A 22,699-nucleotide genomic window follows, 5' to 3' on the forward strand; every position below is an offset into this window, starting at 1 on the left:
CACACTACCTACACCCAGTCTCACAGAAACTATGTCGTAAACACACACTATTGACTGTCTGAACTAGTTTTTGTGAGAAGCCGCCCTGTGAATTTCCTATCCCTGGAGTGGTATGAGCCCACGGGGGCAGACAGAGACAGGGCATTCAGGAAGGCTCTGGCGTGGCGATGGAAAGGTAGATAGGACCGGGTGGGTGGAGGAGGCCGACTAAGGACAAGCATGCTCCACTGGCTGGACAGGGTTTACTGCCAGATTTGGGTTACAGGCGGTTAAGAATGGTGCCCAGATGAGGTACAAAGTGGTTATACTACGCTAGTTACTTACTTATCAATACATAGAGATCTGTGCTGTGGTTCATTAATTGTACCTGCTGTCAGGTTAACCTATGTAGAACTGTAATTCATATGACTATGTATGGAGAACAAGTGTGATTTATATGACTCTTACATAGAGTCCCTGTATCAACCACATATGATCTCTCCTTTCATATGATATTGCATTAGCAGGGTTAGGGTTAGCCCTGGCATCCCATCTGAGTTGGTTATTTGTAGTTACTCTGCATTGGCCTCTTTAAATACAATGATTATAAATAACTTACTGGGCCACTTAATGGGGGAGGTGTGTTGCTCTGCTGGGTAAAGAAACTACAATGCCCCACCTTGGTGATCACCATGACATGCACGCAGGGTAGGGGAGTAACTGATTACATGTAATCGCTTATATGTACTCTAATTACCAAAAAACTGTAATCAGTTACGTTACCAGCAAAAATATTGTAACCAGATTATAGATACATTTGAAAGACTACATGATTACTTCTTGGATTACTTTTACATTTAGAAAGAAAAAATAAATACATTATGACATCTTTTTGTTTTCTCTATAACATTCAATTCAACGTTGAAAAAAGGTGCATGTTTAAGTTTGTTCAACCTGAGAGAGTCTGACCACAAGTCAGAGACCACTATGATGACACACCAAATGTGTTTGATGGATCCTTTTTGTCTTCTTCTAATGACTCTTAAGGGAAAAGTAATCCAAAAGTAACTGAAAGTAATCTGATCTACACAATTACTTACGGTGGTTGTTTACACAGTCCAAAAACAGTCCATTACACAGTGAATCACAATCTGGATCAGGTGGTACATAATTTGAATGCCAACATGACAAGACAAAATTATAAAATATAATCTTACTATGTTAAGATTTCACTAGGCAATTCAGAGAAAATAGATAATTTCGGTGCGCATAGAATGGAGTCTTGAGTGCATTTAGATGCGTGGTCAGCTGCAATGTTTTTTCACAATACAACAAAAATCGGCAAATTCTATTCAGGACAACCCAGGGTATAACGCCATGTCATTTTGGAACTGTACATCAAACAGTGATCATAAACGTTGACACTGTATATTACATGTGTTTTATGATATGGAAATGTGATGTACACATTTGGACTCACTGGTGTTTGGCTTGCATGTATGATATCAAAGCGGTATTTATTATAATCCTCAACGTCTCATCTTCCAAAATACATAGAGTCCTCGTAATTTACAGCATTTCCTTCACTCAGACAACAAAAAAATGCAAAAGTTTCCCAGTCAGCTGGCGGGATGGGGGCAGCTTCTTGTCGTGCGTGGTACTCAAGTTCAGAACGGCTGTCAGTCAAAACCCATACAGCGCTGTAAAGAGGCGGCCCAGACATCATGTATTAACATGTTACTGTACAGCTACTGTGTTCCAATTTAAGCTCTTATCAGTGTCCAAATTTTCAATTTTCAACCCAAATATGGGTACAAGTGTAAAGGGCTATGGGTTGCCCTATTGCCTGGGGCAAGTGAACTAGGCAGTCGGGCCTGCTCTGTGGTTGTCCAATTGGGTAGGGGATTTAAAAAAACAGAAAACAACCAAACTACAAAGAATTCCAGTGCTGTGTCAAATGAGTGCTCACCACACGTTTGTCGGCGGCCCTGACACACAGACACACACACACAACCCTGGAGAGTATGTTCAATAAGGACCGAGGCCAGTTAAAAGGATCTTTGTAGGCTTGAATAAAGGGACTTTGTTGCTGTTGTATAAACATCTAGGGGCTTCCCACATATTACTTCAGCTGAAAGTTAAGGGGGGGTCATTGAAACAGGAAGGGGTGGGGGTGGATTTAAAGGTGTGGCCAGTCTTAATAGGAATCAGTGAATAATTGTGATTTCAGACTGTAATGTACTGTAGGCTTTGACTATATTGAGGACTGACATTGGACTGGAAAATACATTATGTCTAAGTCTCTCTCATTGCATTTTGTAGAGGAGCATGTCAACACATCATATTTCATTTTTAGAGAGCTAGAAATACATGAATTGGGTGTGGTTCCCTGCTTAAGTCACTAAAACATTGAACTGGTCTAGAACCAAACAGCATGATAGAGTAAGATACACACCTGATAATGAACAACTGCAGTTGAACACAATATGACGGCTATCTGGAGATCTGGAACACTGGAGGAGGAAGAATGAAGTGTTTACAAGACAATTCCTAGAACTTTCCACTTATCTGGACATCTTGAACATGTCTGTTTGAACCTGTCTAAGATTCTTAAACTGACACTCCACTGCTCTGGCATATCTGATCACTTTGTGACTAAATACCTTATGGATTGATCATCTCAGTTCAATGGATTTACAGATGTGTTCAAAGAGGAAAACCATTTAAACTGTTACAGTATAGGGAAGTAGCTATTTGTGAACTAGGGCACTGTAGTGATGTTTTGAGCAAACTGTCAGGCCTTTGGGAATATGGACAAAATCCATTCCACCCTTCTCATGCAAGAGCCAGAAAATCCTCAAGATCCCCCGAGTTTCCTTTCAGTGACCACTGTGTTAAACAATAAACCAAGTTGGATCTCACGTAGAAGAGAACACTGAGCTTTCTTTTCTACAATACATTGGATTCTCAATACTGTAACCTCAACTGAACCTAACTAACCTCTTCATAGTCTTGATCACATCAAATGTCTGTTACACCAGTGAGTTGTGAAATACTGTTGAAAACAACACTGACATTGTACGTTAACTCCCATCATACGTTAACTCCCACATACAACACTGCCAGCATTACTTTAATGCCATTATTGTTTCCTATTTTAGGCTATTCCCCGCTCAATTAAAAATGTTTTTCTTCAGCTCAGCCCCTCCTTACTTCATGTTGACATTAGAATTCTCCTCACGTGTACATTGCAGTCATCTTGTGTCATGGTAACTTCATTTTCCAAATGGACATTTTTACTTACTTATTAGGTTGTCATCTTCCCCTGATGCAGATGTATTGCTCCTGGATCTCACCTTGACTCAGATTGCTTGCCATAATTCAGCTAGATCATGGATGTTAATAAGCAATTACAATGATGAACGTGTACTAAAGTCAGTGTGACTGCAGCCGGTCATCAGGGTACTGACACTATTCCCACTGATCTATCCCAGAGGACACAATGATGAACTGAAGGACCTCTTTTTCTCTTCTTTCTCTGCTTCTCCAGAACAAGCAAACCCTGGCCTCTTAGCCTGTCCTCTGTTCTATGACACATTCACGTGTTCAGCAGAAGTGCAGGGGGGACATGACTCTCTTAAAGTGCTGGTGCTATATCCCACCTTTGAGCCAGCTTTTCTACTGCCTTCAACCAGGCACTAAAATAGATAAGAACAAAACAAATATTTACTGTACAGGTGATTTACAATCAGGGGTGAAAGCAAGCCGGTACAGTCCGGTATGGAGTACTGGCAAAATAAATAGTGGGGGTACGCCTTACCGGTAAAACATGAGCCGGGTGGTACATGCACAATTGGCCCAGCGTTGTCCGGGTTAGGGGAGGGTTTGGCCAGGGTAGGCCGTCATTGTAAATAAGTATTTGTTCTTAACTGACTTGCCTAGTTAAATAAAGGTTAAATAAACATGTCTCTATATTGCAGTGTGGTTCGATGTGAACACTGACATTTTTGTATTAATTGTTTTTGTGAAGCTTTGCATTCCAATGCCACTCCCTGTTCCACGCAACAAGCTTCCATTCCCCCTGTCACAAAGGGATTTATGGCTGATTTAAGAGGACATTTCGTCAACCCTGTTACTTTATTTGTCACTTACTACAGTATTTAAAATATATACATATTTAACCTCTTGAGATGGGAAAACATGTTTATGAAGTGAGCATGTGCTCTTTTTGACAGAATATGAATTACAGTTGAAGTCGGAAGTTTACATACAATTTGGTTGGAGTCATTAAAACTCGTTTTTCAACCACTCCACAAATTTCTTGTAAACAAACTATAGTTTTGGCAAGTCGGTTAGGACATCTACTTTGTGCATGACACAAGTCATTATTCCAACAATTGTTTTTTCCAACAAATTGTTTTCATACAACTATTTTTTTTAAACTTTTATTTAATTTTCTTTGAGATTGTTGTGGAGATTCTTACACAGTGTCACGAATATTACCGAAGGTGACTCCCCTTCTTGTTCGGGTGGCGCTCGGCGGTCGTCGTCGCCGGTCTACTAGCTATCGCCGATCCGTTGTTCTGTGTTCCTTTAGTTCTGTCTATTGGTATCACCTGTTTCTTGTTTGGTTGTTAGGGTAGGGTTATATATAGTTTGTTCAGCCCGCTTCTGTTTCGTGCGGGCTTGTTCGTTTTGTTGTTTGAGTGTATTTTTTGTTTGTTTTGGGTTTCACGCTGTCCGTTTATATTTCTGATAATTTGTTTTCGTACTTTTGTTCGTGTTATGTTTCCGGGACATTAAAGAGTGTTTTTTCCCACATCTTTTGCTCTCTGCGCCTGACTCCACACCTCCTCACTCATTTACTGTAACACACAGGGCCACTCAAAGTCTATCTTAAATTAATCATTGTTTATTGTCAGCGCACTGGATATGTTCCAACGAACTTGATGCACCATAGTGAACGTCTGTCAGGAGCCCTCACGGGGCAGTCCCCTTAGATCTCTTATAAACATCATGCAAAAAAATAAATGTCCTCTCACTGTCAACTGCGATAAACGTGAATCCAACCATCACCCCTGGTGAGACAAAACCGTCGTCAGTGAAGAGCAATTTTTGCCAGTCCTGTCTGGTCCAGCGATGGTGGGTTTGTGCCCATAGTCGACGTTGTTGTCGGTGATGTCTGGTGAGGACCTGCCTTACAACAGGCCTACAAGCCCTCAGTCCAGCCTCTCTCAGCCTATTGCGGACAGTCTGAGCACTGATGGAGGGATTGTGCGTTCCTGGTGTATGTCGGGTAGTTGTTGTTGCCATCCTGTACCTGTCCCGCAGGTGCGATGTTCAGATGTACCGAACCTGTGCAGGTGTTGTTACATGTGGTCTGCCACTGCAAGGACATTCAGCTGTCTGTCCTGTCTCCCTGTAGCACTGTCTTAAGCGTCTCACAGTACGGACATTACAATTCATTGCTCTGGCCACATCTGCAGTCACATGCCTCCTTACAGCATGCGTAAGGCATGTTCACGCAGATGAGCAGGGACCCTGGGCATCTTTCTTTTGGTGTTTTTCAGAGTCAGTAGAAAAGCCTCTTTAGTGTCCTAAGTTTTCTTAACTGTGACCTTAATTGCCTACCGTCTGTAAGCTGTTAGTTTCTAAACAACCGTTCCACAGGTGCATGTTCATTATTGTTTATGGTTCATTGAACAAGCAGGGGAAACAGTGTTTAAACCCTTTACAATGAAGATCTGTGAAGTTATTTGGATTTTTACGAATCATCTTTGAAAGACAGGGTCCTGAAAAAGGAACATTTGTTTTTTTGCTGAGTTTATATTGCAGACAAGTCATATTTGCATGATTTAGCTTATTTAAAATGAATGAATCATTCACGTTTGCTTCATTCATGTGACCAACCTATACTGGATCATGCATGTGACAGACCTAACCTCACAAGGCTTCTTCTCTCTAAACTGAGACCTTGAAACAGAGATATCTTTCATTCTCAAAACAAGGGTCTGGGCATACTGACAAATTGCAGATACTGATAGTGAGGGTTTGTTCAATTAGTCACTTGCATGAACACAGAAAACAGTTATTAGAAAAGCACTAACATAGAATGCCAGAATTGGTAAATAGAAAAGCACCAACATAACATTTACCATCATAAGATTTCTTGTATAATGAAAAGCATTTTCTAAATGTAACATATTATTATTATTACTGGGAATAACGAAATCTACGTTCACCCGTGTTTACAATATAACATTTTAATAACCACAGGTTAACGGTAGTATCTTTGCAGTTTTATCGACTATAGCCTTTGAAGCTGTCCTTGAGTTAGTTTTGGGGTAAATGCTTGTATTGGAAGGGTGAAATTAAAACATGTAGCACATACATATCAATAGATTATATCACAGTGCATTACAGGTCAATGTTGCATTGTTTGCCAAATAATACTGCCCACATTGGGTGTTTTTAATGACATGTGGCAATGCGTTTTCTTTTGAAACTAGAGTAGAAGCATTCTCTTATTTCCTCCTGATGATGACTGTGTTTACTGGCTCTATTTCTAATATGCACTGCCCATGGGCCTCTTTTGGACTTGGAAGCTGTGGAAGCTTGTCATACCTTGTTACTCCCAACAAAAATATAAGCTCAGCTCCCCACGTATTATAGATCTAATTACAAGGTAAGGGAGTCAAACTGTGGAGGAGGGCTTTCTAGAGTTGATTACAACTTGATTGACAGCAACTTCTCAGCTCATTAGCAGGTGGTTAGCCCTCCTCCACATACATACTGTGCAGAAACATGCAGTCCATGCATGCACATAAATACATGCATGCACAGAAACACACATGCACAGTCCAACACAAGCATACACTGTGGTCAACTGATGTTTTTCTTATTAGATTATTCTTTCAAATAACAGGAACACCCTACTTCAACATGTAATTGGATCACTCTTTTGTTACTGAGAATTTTCCTGCACAGCAGGAAATATAAACTTGTAACGCATTTGAGTTTATAATTTACACTTTGAAATTTTAGACTTGATTTGCTCTAAAAAAACATTTATCGACCCCTACAAAATGTTCATGAATTATAATCCACGTAATAATTCACATTTCCTGTTGCTGTAGAATGATTTTCCTACTGTAGCAAACTGTCTCAACTAAGGTCCTACACCTGTATGATCCAGAGAGAAACTAGGGCTCTCAGATGCTGCTGCAGTTTAAGGCACTGCATCTCAGTGCTAGAGGCGTCACTACAGACCCTGCTTGATTCCAGGCTGTATCACAACCGGCTGTGATTGGGAGTCCCATAGGGCGGCCCTCAATTGGCCCAGCATCATCCGGGTTAGGGTTTGGCCAGGGTAGGCCGCCATTGTAAATAAGAATTTGTTCTTAACTGACTTACCTAGTTAAATAAAGAATAAATAAACATGAAAACATATGTATCCATTTTGGTGGTTATCAGAACTCCATGGTCCAATGAACCCAACAATAACCATGCTGTTCAAATCTAAGTTACGTAAGTAGTCAGCATTTATGAGACATTTTCTTCCCAGAATCGTCAGGTTAAACGTCAGGTTAAACGGGACCATACAGACATATGTCACAGAGAATTATTGTTGTATCTCTGTTGGTGGTGCAAAGACCGTGTTATTATGCTCTGATCATGGCAGATAAATGATGAGGCCTCCGATGTGGTAGTCAGATCAGGGTGGGAGGGTCAGACTGTTTTGCAGTAGCAGTTTCCTCTTTCTCCCCTGTTGTCTTGATTAGCTTCTCATGCTAATGGAGAATTTCCTGTTAAAAAAAAAACAATCAAACAAACTTGTAAACTTCAGATAAACAGAAAAGTCACGACATTCGAGAATTGCGGAAGGATTGTCCTGGATAAATCAAGCCTGTCTTTGAACCAATGGGAATCTCTATAGTCAAGCAGAGGTGGGAATTCTAGTCCTCGAGGGCCTGGTTGGTGTCACAGTTTTGCCCCAGCCCCAGCTAATACACCTGACTCCAATAATCACCTAAATCATTATCTTCAGTTTAGAATGTAATTTGATTATTCAGCTGTGTTTGCTAGGGATGGAGAAAAAGTGTGACACCAATCAGGTCCTCGAGGACTGGAGTTGCCCAACCCTGCTAGTGGGATTACATGAATGCCTACAGTGGGATTACTTTTTAATTTACGGTGAACTGATGGAATTTGATATAATAAATTGGACATATGAAGAATAACAAACTTTACCCCCTATTGGCCAATTTGTTCATACTGAATCCATTATATGACGTGATTTCAATTTCATTTTTGTTTGACTGAGTTAAAGTCTAAAGCCTCCCTGTAGGCCTTTGGAGTGGTGTCTCCTTGAGAAATAAGCACAACTGGAAACGTCAGTTTCATGTTTTAGGACACCTGCATTGCCTGATATACACCCCAGAATACCATAACTACATTTACATCAGATTTGACATGTATGAAAATACCCCTTTTTATTTTCTTTGGCTTCTCCAGCTGTATGACGAAATATCCTTTTCATGAAAAGACAACAACATGCCGACAAGCACATGTCTCATTAATCTAGTTGCAACATAAGACTCAATCAAACTTGAGTCAAGCACATGGAAGCATAGAAAATGTCATATTCATGAATTCATGAAAATATATTTTCTTCCCAGGTTTCTAATCTGCTTTACAATATTTTTTATCCATTGCCATAGGCCACTTTAGTAAGTCATCTAAGAATAGACACACACCAGTTGTGTGAGAGCACTAACTAATTTGATCATGGTAAAGGTTTCCATAGTAATGAAGAAAACATTCCCATGACGTGGGCAGGGTGTGTGATAAACAGGCTCTCTAACGCTCTGCGACAGTTCCCATGATTTACTGGCTGACACACTGTATTGAGCAGTTCCTGCAGAGCCTCTGAATTATGTAAACTGGGTTTCCTTCCTATGAAATATGGAGTTGCTGCTCTTAAACCTCTCAAAGGATGCAGAGTGTGTTCATCATAAAGGGTACAGTAAAAGTGAAATAATACTGAACAGATATGAATCTGTGTAGCGAGAGCACTTTGATTTCACCTTTATTTATAAAGTTAAGTCAATTTAAGAACAAATTATTATTTACAATGATGACCTGTAAAGCATCAATAATCAGCACATCAATTAACAACAATTACACTATACATACAGTGCCTTCAAGAAGTATTCACAACCTTTACCACATCTTGTTGTGTTACAGTTTGCATTTAAAATTGATTACATTTATGACTACCTCATCTCTCTACTCCACACCAGTGGCGACCCAGCATTCAGGGCAAATTTTGCTGATTTGCATGTTATTTTGACATTAATACGTGTCACATATCAGTTTGCAAACAATGTAAAAATAAATCTACAAAATTCTTTGTAGAATAAAGCCGCATACAAACATGGCCTATTATTTGCTTTCTTGAGTAAGTAAGGCAGCTCCAAAATGCAGGTGTTTCAGCCTTGCTCAGTGCTTTCTGTGGTGGTGGGGCAGCCAGCGAAAAATGTAGCGGTTGGTAATGTTCTCTAGTTGCGCCGTGATTGGCTCAGTGTTCTGTCACTCATGGGGACGCAACGTCACTGCCAAATCTAAGGGAAGAGCTCTAAAATTCAAGACCCTTGGGTGCTGCCATAGAGTTACATTAGAAGTGCCCATCCAAGAAGGCTCAAGGTCATTGGCCACAGATAAAATTACATCTAATGACATTATATATACACTAGCTTTGATCAACATCATACCTTTCTAAATCTTAGCAGCAGTCATCATCATGAATCAAGTCAACACTGGCAAATCCTTGTCATAAGAAGAGAAATAATGAAGAGAAATTATAGATAAAACGTATCGTGCTCATTGGCCATAAACATTACACAACAAGTTGGAAATAGCAAATTCAACAATGAGTGGATTGGAACGAATCAGTGGCTAGCTGCAAGCATCACAAAGCAATCACTAGCTTGTATTCAGTGGAGTGGGTGTGTGGTCCCAATTCTTGGTTTAAGAGTCTCTTTTTCAAGCTTAAAATGATAAACATTTGACATAGGCCATGCTGTCATTCCAGTATGATTTCTGCCACGCTCAAAACAACTGTTAACTCCGAACTGGGAAATCTGACTTTAGTGAGTTCAAGACAACTGGGAACTTGGGAAAAAAGATCTCAGACTGGGAAAATATGTTTTGAACAATCATCCAACTTGCAATTCTAAGTTGGGAACTCGGGCCTCTTTCTAGAGATACGACGTGAAGATCACTGACGTCATCATGATTCAAACTTGTTTTTATACGAGTTCTCGGTTGTTTGAAGGCACCATAAATCCAGAGAATGTCAGACTTTGATGACCAAGTTGGATGACAAAATTTGCCCATGGAGGACTGTCGCGCCACCAGGTGAGTCCAAAAATGTCTTGTACGCTGCAGCTGCATAATGATGTAATATTCCAGGGATATATGTACAGTATACTGTAGCTGTGAAAGTAAAATTAAGTGTATGTTGTGAAGTAAGCTGTTATTAGCCCATTTTCCTCCCCCTAATAATTAGGTATATTTTCCCCTCTTAATTCCGCCAACTGTTCTGACTTGGTGGTGCACATTTAGCCTATAACCTGTTTTAGAGAAATGTCATCATCAAATATTGTAAGAGCTTTCACTGTCTGCTTATATGCTCCCTTTATTTATCCTACAGTTCTGACTTGGTGTACAGAGAGAATACCTGAAGAATGGCCCATGTTCTGAATTCTGTCGCTGTACATTTCAAAAGTGCTTAACAAATAGTTATATTGACTACGCCCGTCCTAGCTCGCTCACAGATTGCCTCTAATGCGCTTGTCGTCCCCTTATACCATATTTTGTACATCTCAATTATCAGCAATGTTTTTTTAAAGGCAGTAAATGAGGCTGAATTAACTGTTTCACTTCCAGACAAGGCTACTCTGATAGCCAGGTGTAGCAGGGGTAAGGTGTTGGGACTGCTGTACGCCCTAACAGTTTGTGGACACCGTTTGTGTCACGCCCTGGTCAAAGTATTTTGTGTTTATCTTCATTTATTTGGTCAGGCCAGGGTGTGGCATGGGTTTTTGTATGTGGTGTGTATGTATTGGGATTGTAGCTTAGTGGGGTGTTCTAGTTAGGTCTATGGCTGTCTGGAGTGGTTCTCAATCAGAGGCAGGTGTTTATCGTTGTCTCTGATTGGGAACCATATTTAGGCAGCCATATTCTTTGAGTTTGTCGTGGGTGATTGTCCTTAGTGTCTTTGTTCCTTGTTCTGTGTGTATGTGCACCAGTATTAGGCTGTTTCGGTTTTCATTACGTTTATTGTTTTTGTAGGTTTTGTATTTAGATTCGGGTTACGTTTTTTCATTAAACATGGATCGCAATCTACACGCTGGAAACCTGTACAGAATACAAATATTCCAAAACATGCGACCTGTTTGCAACAAGGCACTAAAGTAATGCAAAAATGTGGCAAAGCAGTTAACGTTTTGTCCTGAACAAAGTGTTATGTCTGGAGCAAATCCAATACAACACATTACTGAGTACCACTCTCCATATTTTCAAGCACAGTGGTCACTGCATCATGTTATGGGTATGCTTGCAATCGTTAAGGACAGAGGAGTTTTTCAGGATAAAAAATAAATGGAATGGAGCTAAGCACAGGCAAAATCCTAGAGGAAAACCTGGTTCAGTCTGCTTTCCACTAGACACTGGGAGAAGAATTCACCTTTCAGCAGGACAACGTAAAACACAAGGACAAATCTACACTGGATTTGCGTACCAAGAAGACAGTGAATGTTCCTTGGTGGCCGAGTTACAGTTTTACTTAAATCTACTTGAAAATCTATGCAAGACCTGAAAATGGTTGTCTAGCAATGATCAACAACCAATTTGACAGAGCTTGAAGAATTTTGAAAAGCTCTTAGAGAAAAGCTCTTAGATACTTACCCAGAAAGACTCACAGCTGTAATTGCGACAAAATCTGCTTCTACAAAGTATTGATTCAGGGGGTGAATACTTAAGTAAATAAGATATTTCTGAATTTAATTTTCAATACATTTGCCAACATTTCTAAAAACATGTTTTCCCTTTATCAATATGGGGTATTGTGTGTAGATGGATGAGGGCAAAAAGTATTTGATCCATTTTGAACTCAGGCTGTAACACAAAATGTGGAATAAGTCAAGGGATATGAATATTTTCTGAAGGCACTGTACAGTATATACACATAAATTATACCATACATGAAAGCAAACACGAAAAGCAAAACACGATCATATGATCCCATGTGGTTCAGTTTGTAGATCGTGGCACTTGCAACACCAGGGTTGTGGTTTTGATACCCACAGTGGACCAGTACAAATTAAAATGTATGCCCTAGCTACTGTAAGTCACTCTGGATAAGATGACAGTAAAATAAAACATGAAACAAACACATTATTCAGTAAAAAAGGCTTGAACAATATGTTACTAGTTGGTTGGAAAGGTTATGTTTATGTGAAGGCCTTAATTCAGTATAATGACTCTGGAATTACCCAATTAAAAATAAGTCCACTGCAAAGAGGGGGGAGGTCAACACAATAAAACAGATACATTTAAGTAATTTATGTTCCGTTATTTATCTTTGGCTTAGGCTACATGTCACAAGTTGCCCAAGTGGCATTTGTTTGAAATGCATCACAGCCATGATAGGGGCATGCAGTCTCCAGAAATGTAAACAGCCTGTCCAGTGTGGAAGGGTGAGAAAGCTGTACCCATATCAGGCCCATTCCTCAATCAACACCTCAGACTGTGCCAGTCACCATGCCCCACTGGACTAGCACCAGCTCTGGATTCATCCATGGCATATTCTCACGCAAAGACAAACGAGTGGCTGTCAAGCTGTCATCTCGTTGTCACTGAGTCTCTCCCCTGATGCCTTTGAAACCGGCCTCTCTGCCAAAACCAAGGTTAAGCACTGTGTTCAGTGCTCTGTCTCCTCTTGCCTTTGCACCTCTGCCCTCCCGACTACCCTGCTTCCTCTCTGAGCCGTACAGCACCACAGAGCCTTGGACAAAGAATAGAGGGAAAAGGGGAAGAGGGTGGGACTCACTCCTGAGAGGGCACTGAGAGAGTTAGTGGTAATGCATCATGGTGACAGGGAGCAGTACATGCTTTAACTACAATTCAATTACCGGTAAGCATCTAAAACAGTGGTCACCAACCGGTCGATCGTGATCTCCAAGCCATTCCTAGTCGATCACCAAACATTTCTGTAAAAAACCCAATGATAAATTCTTGCATTCCAATTTTCTTTGTTTTGTTTTTAGCACCAGGAAGGCAAAGTGTTCCCATTTTTAACCATTTCCTGTGCCTGAAGTTAGAACTGTTACCTGGCGTGCCCAGTCTACAGGTGGCCAATCAAATGGCACAGATCACCGTGTCTGCACAGTTTTCTTGTGTCATAGACTGTAAAAAGAAACATTGAACACACAGCAAAATTGATAATGTAAGATTTCAAAACTTTTAAAGTCATGACTAGAGAGAGACTCAACAAATACAGGAAAGAGTTGCTGTTTTTATGAGTAAGTTCATGTTTAAATTGTTATTCAGCACTGTCAACTCTTTGTTCAACAGTTTTATAAACCATAAAATGAATATTCGCTACTTCCACTCACGCTACAACCAGCACTGCAGCTGCAATGAATGTATAGAAAAGTGTTTCGATAAACTTATGTTGTAATTATTTGCAGCTTGTATCTTTGTTAATATAAAGGAATATTTCACTTTCTCTGGTTATAGGAGTAACAACATGAATTGGTGCATGAGTCAGAAATAATGCAGTGAACCTTAAGTTAAGTTTTGCCAATCAGCTGGAAGACATCGTCCCCTTTTTCTTATCGGAGGTCGGGAGAGAGGAGGGACGGTGAGTCGGGTGAGAGGCAGCCTCACCACTGTTCCCTTCCTCTCCTCAGACTGATCATCAGATGCAGGCATCAATCCAGTAAAATAAATCCTATTATTATGCTCACTCAGCTGTGCCTCACAAATACTACAACAAGTGATCTATTACCAGTGCCAAAATGTTGTATTTTGACATGTCTCTCCGTCAACCCTGTGTCACCTCTAGGAAGATTTTAATCCATTTAACCCCCTTAATTTCTCCAAGTTTGACCTTCATTGTAAAATGTATTTATTTTGTTGCTCTGACAAAGTCATTCCTGAAGATTATTGTTTATTTCAAGAGATTCGTGATTCATTTACTTCTGACCCTCATTCTAATTAAGGTCAACCCTGTTACGTGAACTGAATTTTCATTTTAATATGGTGAAATTATTCATTTTTGAAATATTTATTTCTAAATTAACATTGAACATTAACAGTCAAATCACAGTATAAAAGCATATGAGCTGGTTGTACTGTTTTTGGACATTTTCTGGTGTTTTGTGGTGGAAAACTGAGCAGGTCGAGCATAATACCTTAACCCTGTTGCCCAGAGACAGGCTAAAAATGTTTTAACAATAAAAACAATTTTGTGAAGCTTGAATTGAATTGCCACTCCCTGTTGCACACAAAAAGCTTCCATTGCCCCTGTCACAAGGGGATTTATGGCTGATTTAAGCTTAAATGGTCAACCCTATTACGGTCAATCCTGTTACTTTATTTGGCACTTAATAAACACTTAATATATAAACATGTTTTTTATGAAGTTGAACATGTGCTCTTCATGACAGAATGTTGAAATGAGGTCAAATCAAAAAGCCACACTTCTCAAAAGGCACCAAATTGGTGGAATGACCCTAATGGAACATTTACTTTAGAGAGAGCATTTATTACCCATAAACAAATGAGTACAAACGCAGACAGCCATACACTGTACAAATCTAATTCACCTTTTTTTTCTTAACCTATGGTTAATAAAGGCAAATCAATAAACATACAGTACTGTTATACTGGAATGGAATAAAGGGCGTAATATCCCAAAAGAAGAGATGCCAGTCAATCTGATGATGGTTTGACACAGCTTCTATTTAAATGATCCCTGCAGCCAGTAAGTTACTGCATCAGCAACAGATCGATCCTACAGCCATGTCCTTGACCAAGGTACCTAAACTAAGCTGCTGCGTCAGGGAAGATCGTGATCTATGAAAGTCATAGGTAAATAGTTCATGTTTCTTATCATTATTAATTAGCATTTTAGCAGAGGAGTCCCTCATGTTCTGTTTTGTATTCCTCTGAACGTTTGAATAATTCAAACATAAATCAAAATGTTTATCCAAGATAAATAACAGTCAGAAGCTGGTTTTCATTTCCTAGAAATAAGTTCCTAATTAGCAATGGATTTATGTAAACATTATTATGTTTTGGAGTACAAAAAGGCAAGGCACAGTACTGTTCTCACCCCTATTGAATTAGAGAAACAGAAATGACATTATCATTGTGACAGATACACACTGAGTTAGTAAAAGGCATTTTGAAACTTCTGTTAGTGAACTGTCCATAGAAGGAACTGCGATGACAACACCCCATAGCACCCCCACGGCTATCTGAGGTGGATGGCATGCCAGGCATTTGCTTGATTGTTCTTCCTCAATGTACTAGCTGGCGTGAGTCATGTCAAGATAACAATCTATTATTTTTAGTGCTGGTGTACTAAGTCAGAAGGAGGGCACTGGTTTCCTTTTCAGCTGGGGGTGTCCTGACTTGCGGTCTACACTTGTTCGAGAAACGTTACCACAAATTGTGTTAGTGTGTCAACAAACAACTGAAGCACATGCCCAGTCAAGAAACCTATCAATTTTCCTCATGGATTAGAATTGATGGTATGAATTTTCCAGCGAATGAGGGAGGACTGAAAGTGTGACAAACAATATGTGAACTTTTGTACGTTTTTTGGGTAATTCCAATACCATCTGTAACAATATATAGAACAACTCAAAAAGGTCTGTGCAGCGTGCAAGTGACAGTGATTCATTGGTTACATAATTGAAAGGCCACAGAATTAAAAGGAGCTGTCTATCTTAATGGGGCCAGCAACGAACGAGCCTGTCAAGTCGTGGGCACTATCAGGTGATGTCAGCAAAGTCATGGGTTAACCTACAGTAAAATCACGTAACCTCCGGCAATGCTCCATCAAGACTAAAAAGGAACACCAGTAGCTGCAGCACTTGATCACACTGAAGGAAACCTTACCTCATACAAGAATTGGTCTGCTCACTAATAGTTACCTGCTAGGCTTTGAAAGTGAGTATCTTAGAGTGTTTTCCAGGCATGAATCGCCTGTGATTGGTTTAATTCAAATTCTACCCACTGGGCACAGGTGTCAATTCAACATCTATTTCATATTGGTTCAACGTTATTTCATTGAAATGATGTGGAAACAATGTTGATTCAACCGGTGTGTGCCCAGTGGGGATTGAGTATGTGGTAGTGACTGTACAGTATGAGCAGATTGCTCCCTGACTAGCAGTGTCTCAGTACACACAGGCAGGCACGCTTCACAGCTCCTCCCTCAGCTAGGGTGTGATTAAAGCCAGTGCACACACAGAGAGAGAGAGAGAGAGAGAGAGAGAGAGAGAGAGGGGTGGAGAGATAGGGAGGGAGAAACACTCAAAGAGGGAGGGGCAGCTACTTGGTGGACTTTTGTGGTTCTTGCAGCAGCGTCACAGCTACTTGCTCTCGACAGTGTGGCATCACTCTCATATTACACACAGCGAAAAGCGCTCCAGCCAAATACCACAGTATGTATGATTGGATTTATTTCACAGGTATAAGGGTTGGCCTTCTTTTTGAAAAGTTTTTCTTTACTTCTTGAATTGGTTGTTTGTTTCACTATCCTCTCCATGGATGTATAAAACTAAGGCAAAATAAGCAAAAAGGATTGTAAAGTATTTTTTATTTTCATTTGTACATTTTGGATGCATTGCACTGACAAGACAACATGTTGTTGTCAGCGACATTAGAGGAACTTCTCACCAACCTTTTTTGTCTTTGGAGACAGACATCCATAAACCACTGGTAGTGTTTGGAGGATCTGGACACTGGCCAGTGATACATGAAAGCTGTTTTACGTTTGCTTTGAATGAATAGAAGCGAGAGGATGTGACATAGAGAGACCAAGTTCTTGTGAGTTTGACTTTAAAAATGCTAGTACAAAATGTATTTTTTTACCCGTAATAAATGAAAAATATATTTTCACTTTGTGTATCTCTCTGCTTATGAAGATGGATTTCAACTTGAGTAGCACAGTGCTCTATGTGGTCAACAGCACTGTGACCCCCTTCCTCAACAATACAGGACCCTACCATCCTGCAGCGGGACCCTGGAGTCTATTACTGCTGGTGATCATCATCATGACCATCGTGGTGGGTAACCTGCTGGTCATCATCGCTATAGCACGGACATCCCAGTTACAGACTATAACTAACATCTTCATCATGTCCCTGGCCTGTGCTGACCTTATCATGGGGGTTCTGGTGGTCCCTCTGGGGGCCACCATAGTGCTGACAGGGAACTGGCAGCTGAGTGACACCTCTTGTGAGCTCTGGACCTCCGTAGACATGCTCTGTGTCACGGCTAGCATTGAGACTCTTTGCGTGATTGCAGTGGACCGCTATATTGCTATTACAAGGCCCCTCAGGCACAAGGTTCTGCTTAATAAGTGGCGTGCCCGGTTAATAGTGTGTGTGGTTTGGATTGTGTCTGCTCTGATATCCTTTGTGCCCATCATGAACCAGTATTGGCGAGCAGAGGATGACCCGGAGGCCTTGCTGTGCTATCAGGACCCTGCCTGCTGTGACTTTTTGATCAACCGGACCTTTGCCATTATATCCTCTGTAGTGTCATTCTACATCCCTTTGCTCATAATGATATTTGTCTATGCCAAAGTCTTCCTTATAGCCACACGACAGGTACAGCTCATAGACAAGATCCGTCTGCGCTTCCAGAGTGAGTGCCCAGTCCCCCAGACACAACAGCTGAGCCACCACAGTAACAACATCCTGCCCTTGGGCTATGGAGGCTCCTGCAGCAGAAGCAGCACCAGCTCAGCTCGCAAGAGGAGCTCCAGGCGAAGGCCTTCACGGCTAACGGTTATCAAGGAGCACAAGGCCCTCAAGACCTTGGGCATTATCATGGGCACCTTCACCCTCTGCTGGCTGCCTTTCTTTGTGGCTAACATAATCAACGTGTTTGACAGGAATGTGCCCCCTGGAGAGATCTTCCGCCTGCTCAACTGGCTGGGCTACATCAATTCTGGCCTCAACCCCATCATCTACTGCAGGAGCCCTGAGTTCCGCACTGCTTTCAAGAACCTACTGGGCTGCCCCTGGTTTTCCACCCCACGATTTAACATCTTCTACAAGGAGCTGCGGACACGATGCCCCTGCTTCCTGGGTTCGGCTGAGGCAGGGGCGGCCTCTTTTCAGAAGCCCCCTGCTGCTGCCACGCCTGAGGGTGATGAGAGCATGGCCAGCAGTCAGAGCAGCTATAAGAGTTTGGAACCTTCCCCAGGACCCCCACACTCCAACGGCATCACACAGTTCAGTGACTTCTCAGAACCAGAAAATTAATTGTAAGTTTCTTCTTGTTATGATTTCAAATTTTGCACACTACATTTTCTCATTCCATGCAGTAAAATACTATAAACAATGCATTTAAAAAAAAAAAGAATTGCACAGATAACTGGGTCTTTCCACCAATTCAGTGGCTTTTGAGATACAGTGCCTTCAGAAAGTATTCACACCCTTTGACTTGTTCCAAATGTTCTTGTGTTACAGCCTGAATTTAAAATAGATTAAATGTAGTTTTTGTATCGCTATAACTACACACAATACCCCATAATGTCAAAGAGGAATGACGTTTAGAAATGTTTACAAATTAATAAAAATGAAAAGCTTAAATGTCAATAAGTATTAAACCCCTTGTTACGGCAAGCCTAAATAAGTTCAGGAGTAAACATTTGCTTAACAAGTAGAACATAATAAGTTGCATGGACTCTCTCTGTGTGCAATAATAGTGTTTAATATGGTTTTTGAATGACTACCTCATCTCTTTACCACACACATACTGTAAGGTCCCTTAATCGAACAGTGAATTTCAAACACATATTCAACCACAAAGACCAGGCACGTTTTCCAATGCCTCGCGAAGAAGGGCACTTACAGTATTGGTAGATGGATAAAAACTAAGAAAATAAGACATTGAATATCCCTTTGAGCCTGGTGAAGTTATTCATTACACTTGGAAGGAAACTGCTCAGGAACTTCACCATGAGGCCAACGGTGACTTTAAAACAGTTACAGAGTTTAATGGCTGTGACAGGAGAAAACTGAGGATGGATCAACAACACTGTAGTTAATCCACAATACTAACTTAATTGACTGAGTGAAAAGCAGGGGCGTAAAGTACTTAAGTAGAAATACTTAGTACAATTTAAGTAGTTTTTGGGGGGTTTTGTATTTTACTTTACTATTTATATTTTTGACAACCTTTACTTTTACTTCCCTACATTCCTAAAAAAATATGTACTTCTTACTCCCTACATTTTCCTTGACACCCAAAAGTACTCGTTACATTTTAAATGATTAGAAGGACAGGAAAATGGTCCAATTCACACACTTATCAAGAGAATAAGTGGTCATCCCTACTGCCTCTGATCTGACGGACTCACTAAACACAAATGCATCGTTTGTTAATTATGTCTGATTGATGGAGTGTGCCCCTGGCTATCTGTATATTTTAAAAACAATTAAATGGTGCCGTCTGCTTTGCTTAATATAAGGAATTTGAAAAGATGTACACATTTTACTGTTGATACTTAAGTATACTTAGAACCAAATACTTTTAGAGTTTTACTCAAATATTATTTTACTCGGTAACATTCACTTTTACTTGAGCAACCTTCTATTAAGGTATCTATACTTTTACTCAAGTATGACAATTGAGTACTTTTTCCACTATTGGTGAAAATAAGGAAGCCTGTATAGAATACAAATATTCCAAAACATGCAACCTGTTTGCAATAAGGCACTAAAGTAACACTGCAAAAAAATGTGGCAATGCAATTACTGTTTTGTCCTGAATACAAAGTGTTATGTTTGGTGCAAATCCAATACAACACATTACTGAGCGCAAATCTTCAAACAGCCCTCACACTAAATTCCAACCTCAGTGTGGAAATATAACAAATCTAGTTTTTGACTGTACTGGGTCTTTAAAGGGAACTTTATTGAATATAAAATTCAATATTGGTGCACAATGTCTGCTTAAAAGATCAAAGGGATGCGAAAGTCCCTCATTTTGTGGAAGGACCCAACTTACATTTTCACGTTTCAGCATTTGCACTATTAGATTTTGAAATGATAATCTTGAGAAGACACTATGGTCCATGTCTACATGTGCTTACGTCATGTAAGGTGCTCAGTGTGGTCAAAATGAAATGCTTGTGCACATTTTAGCTCTGATGAAAGTTTTAGTCTATTGCCCACAGGACAGCTCAGGCACAGTTAAGACAGGCAGTATGTTTGGGAATCTGTGTAAATGTGTAATGTCTGTGGTAGTAGAAGAAAATTATTGCATCAGTGGTCTGACATGTGAGCATTAAATTGTTTTCTTAAACTTTAGGGCTCCTCTTATCTTTAGCGGTCTACAGCTGTGAAGAATGATCTGAGAAGTCACAGCAGATCTTTTGTTAAGTAGGACACTCTGAACTTCAAATATCCCTATTGCTCCCTTAATACCCTCCCTTTTTGTTGTCATTGCAAGGCGACTAATTCTCAACCCTCCCGTATCAAAATGAGAAAAAAAAGTTGAGTGACATAATATTATTTCAGTTAAGTATTAAAGAGAAAACCACTTTAAAAGTGATTTAAAGATGACAGTTTTATGACAAAAAAATGCAAGCATACTGTAAACCAACGCAAGCTCTGAACTGAAAAGTTTTGCTTGTAAAATAGACAGACCAAATAGTATGGGCAATGAAATGAAATCAACCAAAGTACAGGAATATAAATTATGTAGATGCTATACATTTTCAGTTTAGTCCTAATTGTCTTTTCAATGTAGGCCTATTGATATCTGATATTTTCCTGTAATATTGTTGCAATACACTACCATAAGTTAAATAAGTATTTTACAAGTTTTGTGTGTGTGTGTGTGTGTGTGTGTGTGTGTGTGTGTGTGTGTGTGTGTGTGTGTGTGTGTGTGTGTGTGTGTGTGTGTGTGTGTGTGTGTGTGTAATGTTAATCATTCAATACATCTCTATTTAAGAATGAAAATAAAAATGGAAGAATACAGTCACATCAGGGGGGTGTGGAACTGCTGCAATCCAGAGGCCATGTTTAGGATCGTATCTGTAGTTTTAGCGGTATACCTTTGGGAAACGGGAAATGTTTTTGGAAATCAAACTATCTCTTGAATCTTTCCCTCACATGTTTCATAGAGCTCACTGGGCATGCATGTTGAATATCAGGGAGAATCCATATTTGGATATGTTCTGAATACATCAAGGTGCTGTGTCCGACTAAAATAGATTTGGCAGAACCATGTACAATAAATAAATACACTCAATGCTTACATATTCAAAGATAAGCTGATGTGGGAATATAACATTGGAACATAATGTGAAATGTAATATGCGGATTTCCATTATCTTGATCCATAAATATCAAAGTAGTTTGTTTAAACACGGTAGATTAACTAGTTGCTGGTACCATATTATGTTACCTGTAATCCATCTTTGAATCCAGCTCATGTCAACCTTATACAAATTACTATCAGATGTCCACGGTTTTTCTCTAAGAAACAAATATCAAATCCACATCAGTAATTTTGTGCTTCTGTAGTTGTATATGTAGTTGTATATGTAGCTGTATATGTAGCTGTATATGTAACTGTATATGTAGCTGTATATGTAGTTGTATATGTAGCTGTATATGTAGCTGTATATGTAGCTGTATATGTAACTGTATATGTAGCTGTATATGTAGCTGTATATGTAGCTGTATATGTAACTGTATATGTAGCTGTATATGTAGCTGTATATGTAGCTGTATATGTAGCTGTATATGTAACTGTATATGTAGCTGTATATGTAGCTGTATATGTAGCTGTATATGTAGCTGTATATGTAACTGTATATGTAACTGTATATGTAGCTGTATATGTAGCTGTAAATGTAGCTGTATATGTAGCTGTATATGTAACTGTATATGTAGCTGTATATGTAGCTGTATATGTAGCTGTATATGTAACTGTATATGTAGCTGTAAATGTAGCTGTATATGTAGCTGTATATCTAGCTGTATATGTAACTGTATATGTAGCTGTATATGTAGCTGTATATGTAGCTGTATATGTAGCTGTATATGTAACTGTATATGTAACTGTATATGTAACTGTATATGTAGCTGTATATGTAGCTGTATATGTAGCTGTAAATGTAGCTGTAAATGTAGCTGTATATGTAACTGTATATGTAGCTGTATATGTAACTGTATACTGTATGTAACTGTATATGTAGCTGTATGTGTAACTGTATACTGTATGTAACCGTATATGTAGCTGTATATGTAATTGTATATGTAGCTGTATATGTAGCTGTATATGTAGCCGTGTTTATCCAATGGCTTTGAAGAGTATACCACCTCAGACATCGGCTTCATCAATAATTGCACCGACGACGTAGTCCCCACAGTGACCGTACATATCCCAACCAGAA

The 22,699-nt window shown here is 39.7% G+C and overlaps 1 protein-coding gene across 5 annotated transcripts in view; it reads left to right on the top strand.

Annotated features, from left to right (window-relative positions):
- Nucleotides 1-16,650: 16,650 nt before the first annotated feature.
- LOC118393198 (beta-1 adrenergic receptor-like) overlaps nt 16,651-22,699 on the top strand; it is a 28,270-nt gene continuing 22,221 nt past the window's right edge. For 4 of the 5 annotated variants that reach the window (XR_008063917.1, XM_035785637.2, XM_035785635.2 and 1 more), the window contains exon 1: nt 16,651-18,553. Coding sequence is in view for 4 of the 5 variants with exons in the window: in XM_035785637.2 (XP_035641530.1) it covers nt 17,199-18,551 (1,353 nt within the window). In the remaining variant the exon portion in view is untranslated. The remainder of the gene's footprint in view (nt 18,554-22,699) is intronic. The other variant, XM_035785638.2, reaches the window with a different exon arrangement.

Source organism: Oncorhynchus keta, chromosome 14 (genome assembly GCF_023373465.1).
Source record: "Oncorhynchus keta strain PuntledgeMale-10-30-2019 chromosome 14, Oket_V2, whole genome shotgun sequence".
Lineage (NCBI taxonomy): Eukaryota > Metazoa > Chordata > Actinopteri > Salmoniformes > Salmonidae > Oncorhynchus > Oncorhynchus keta.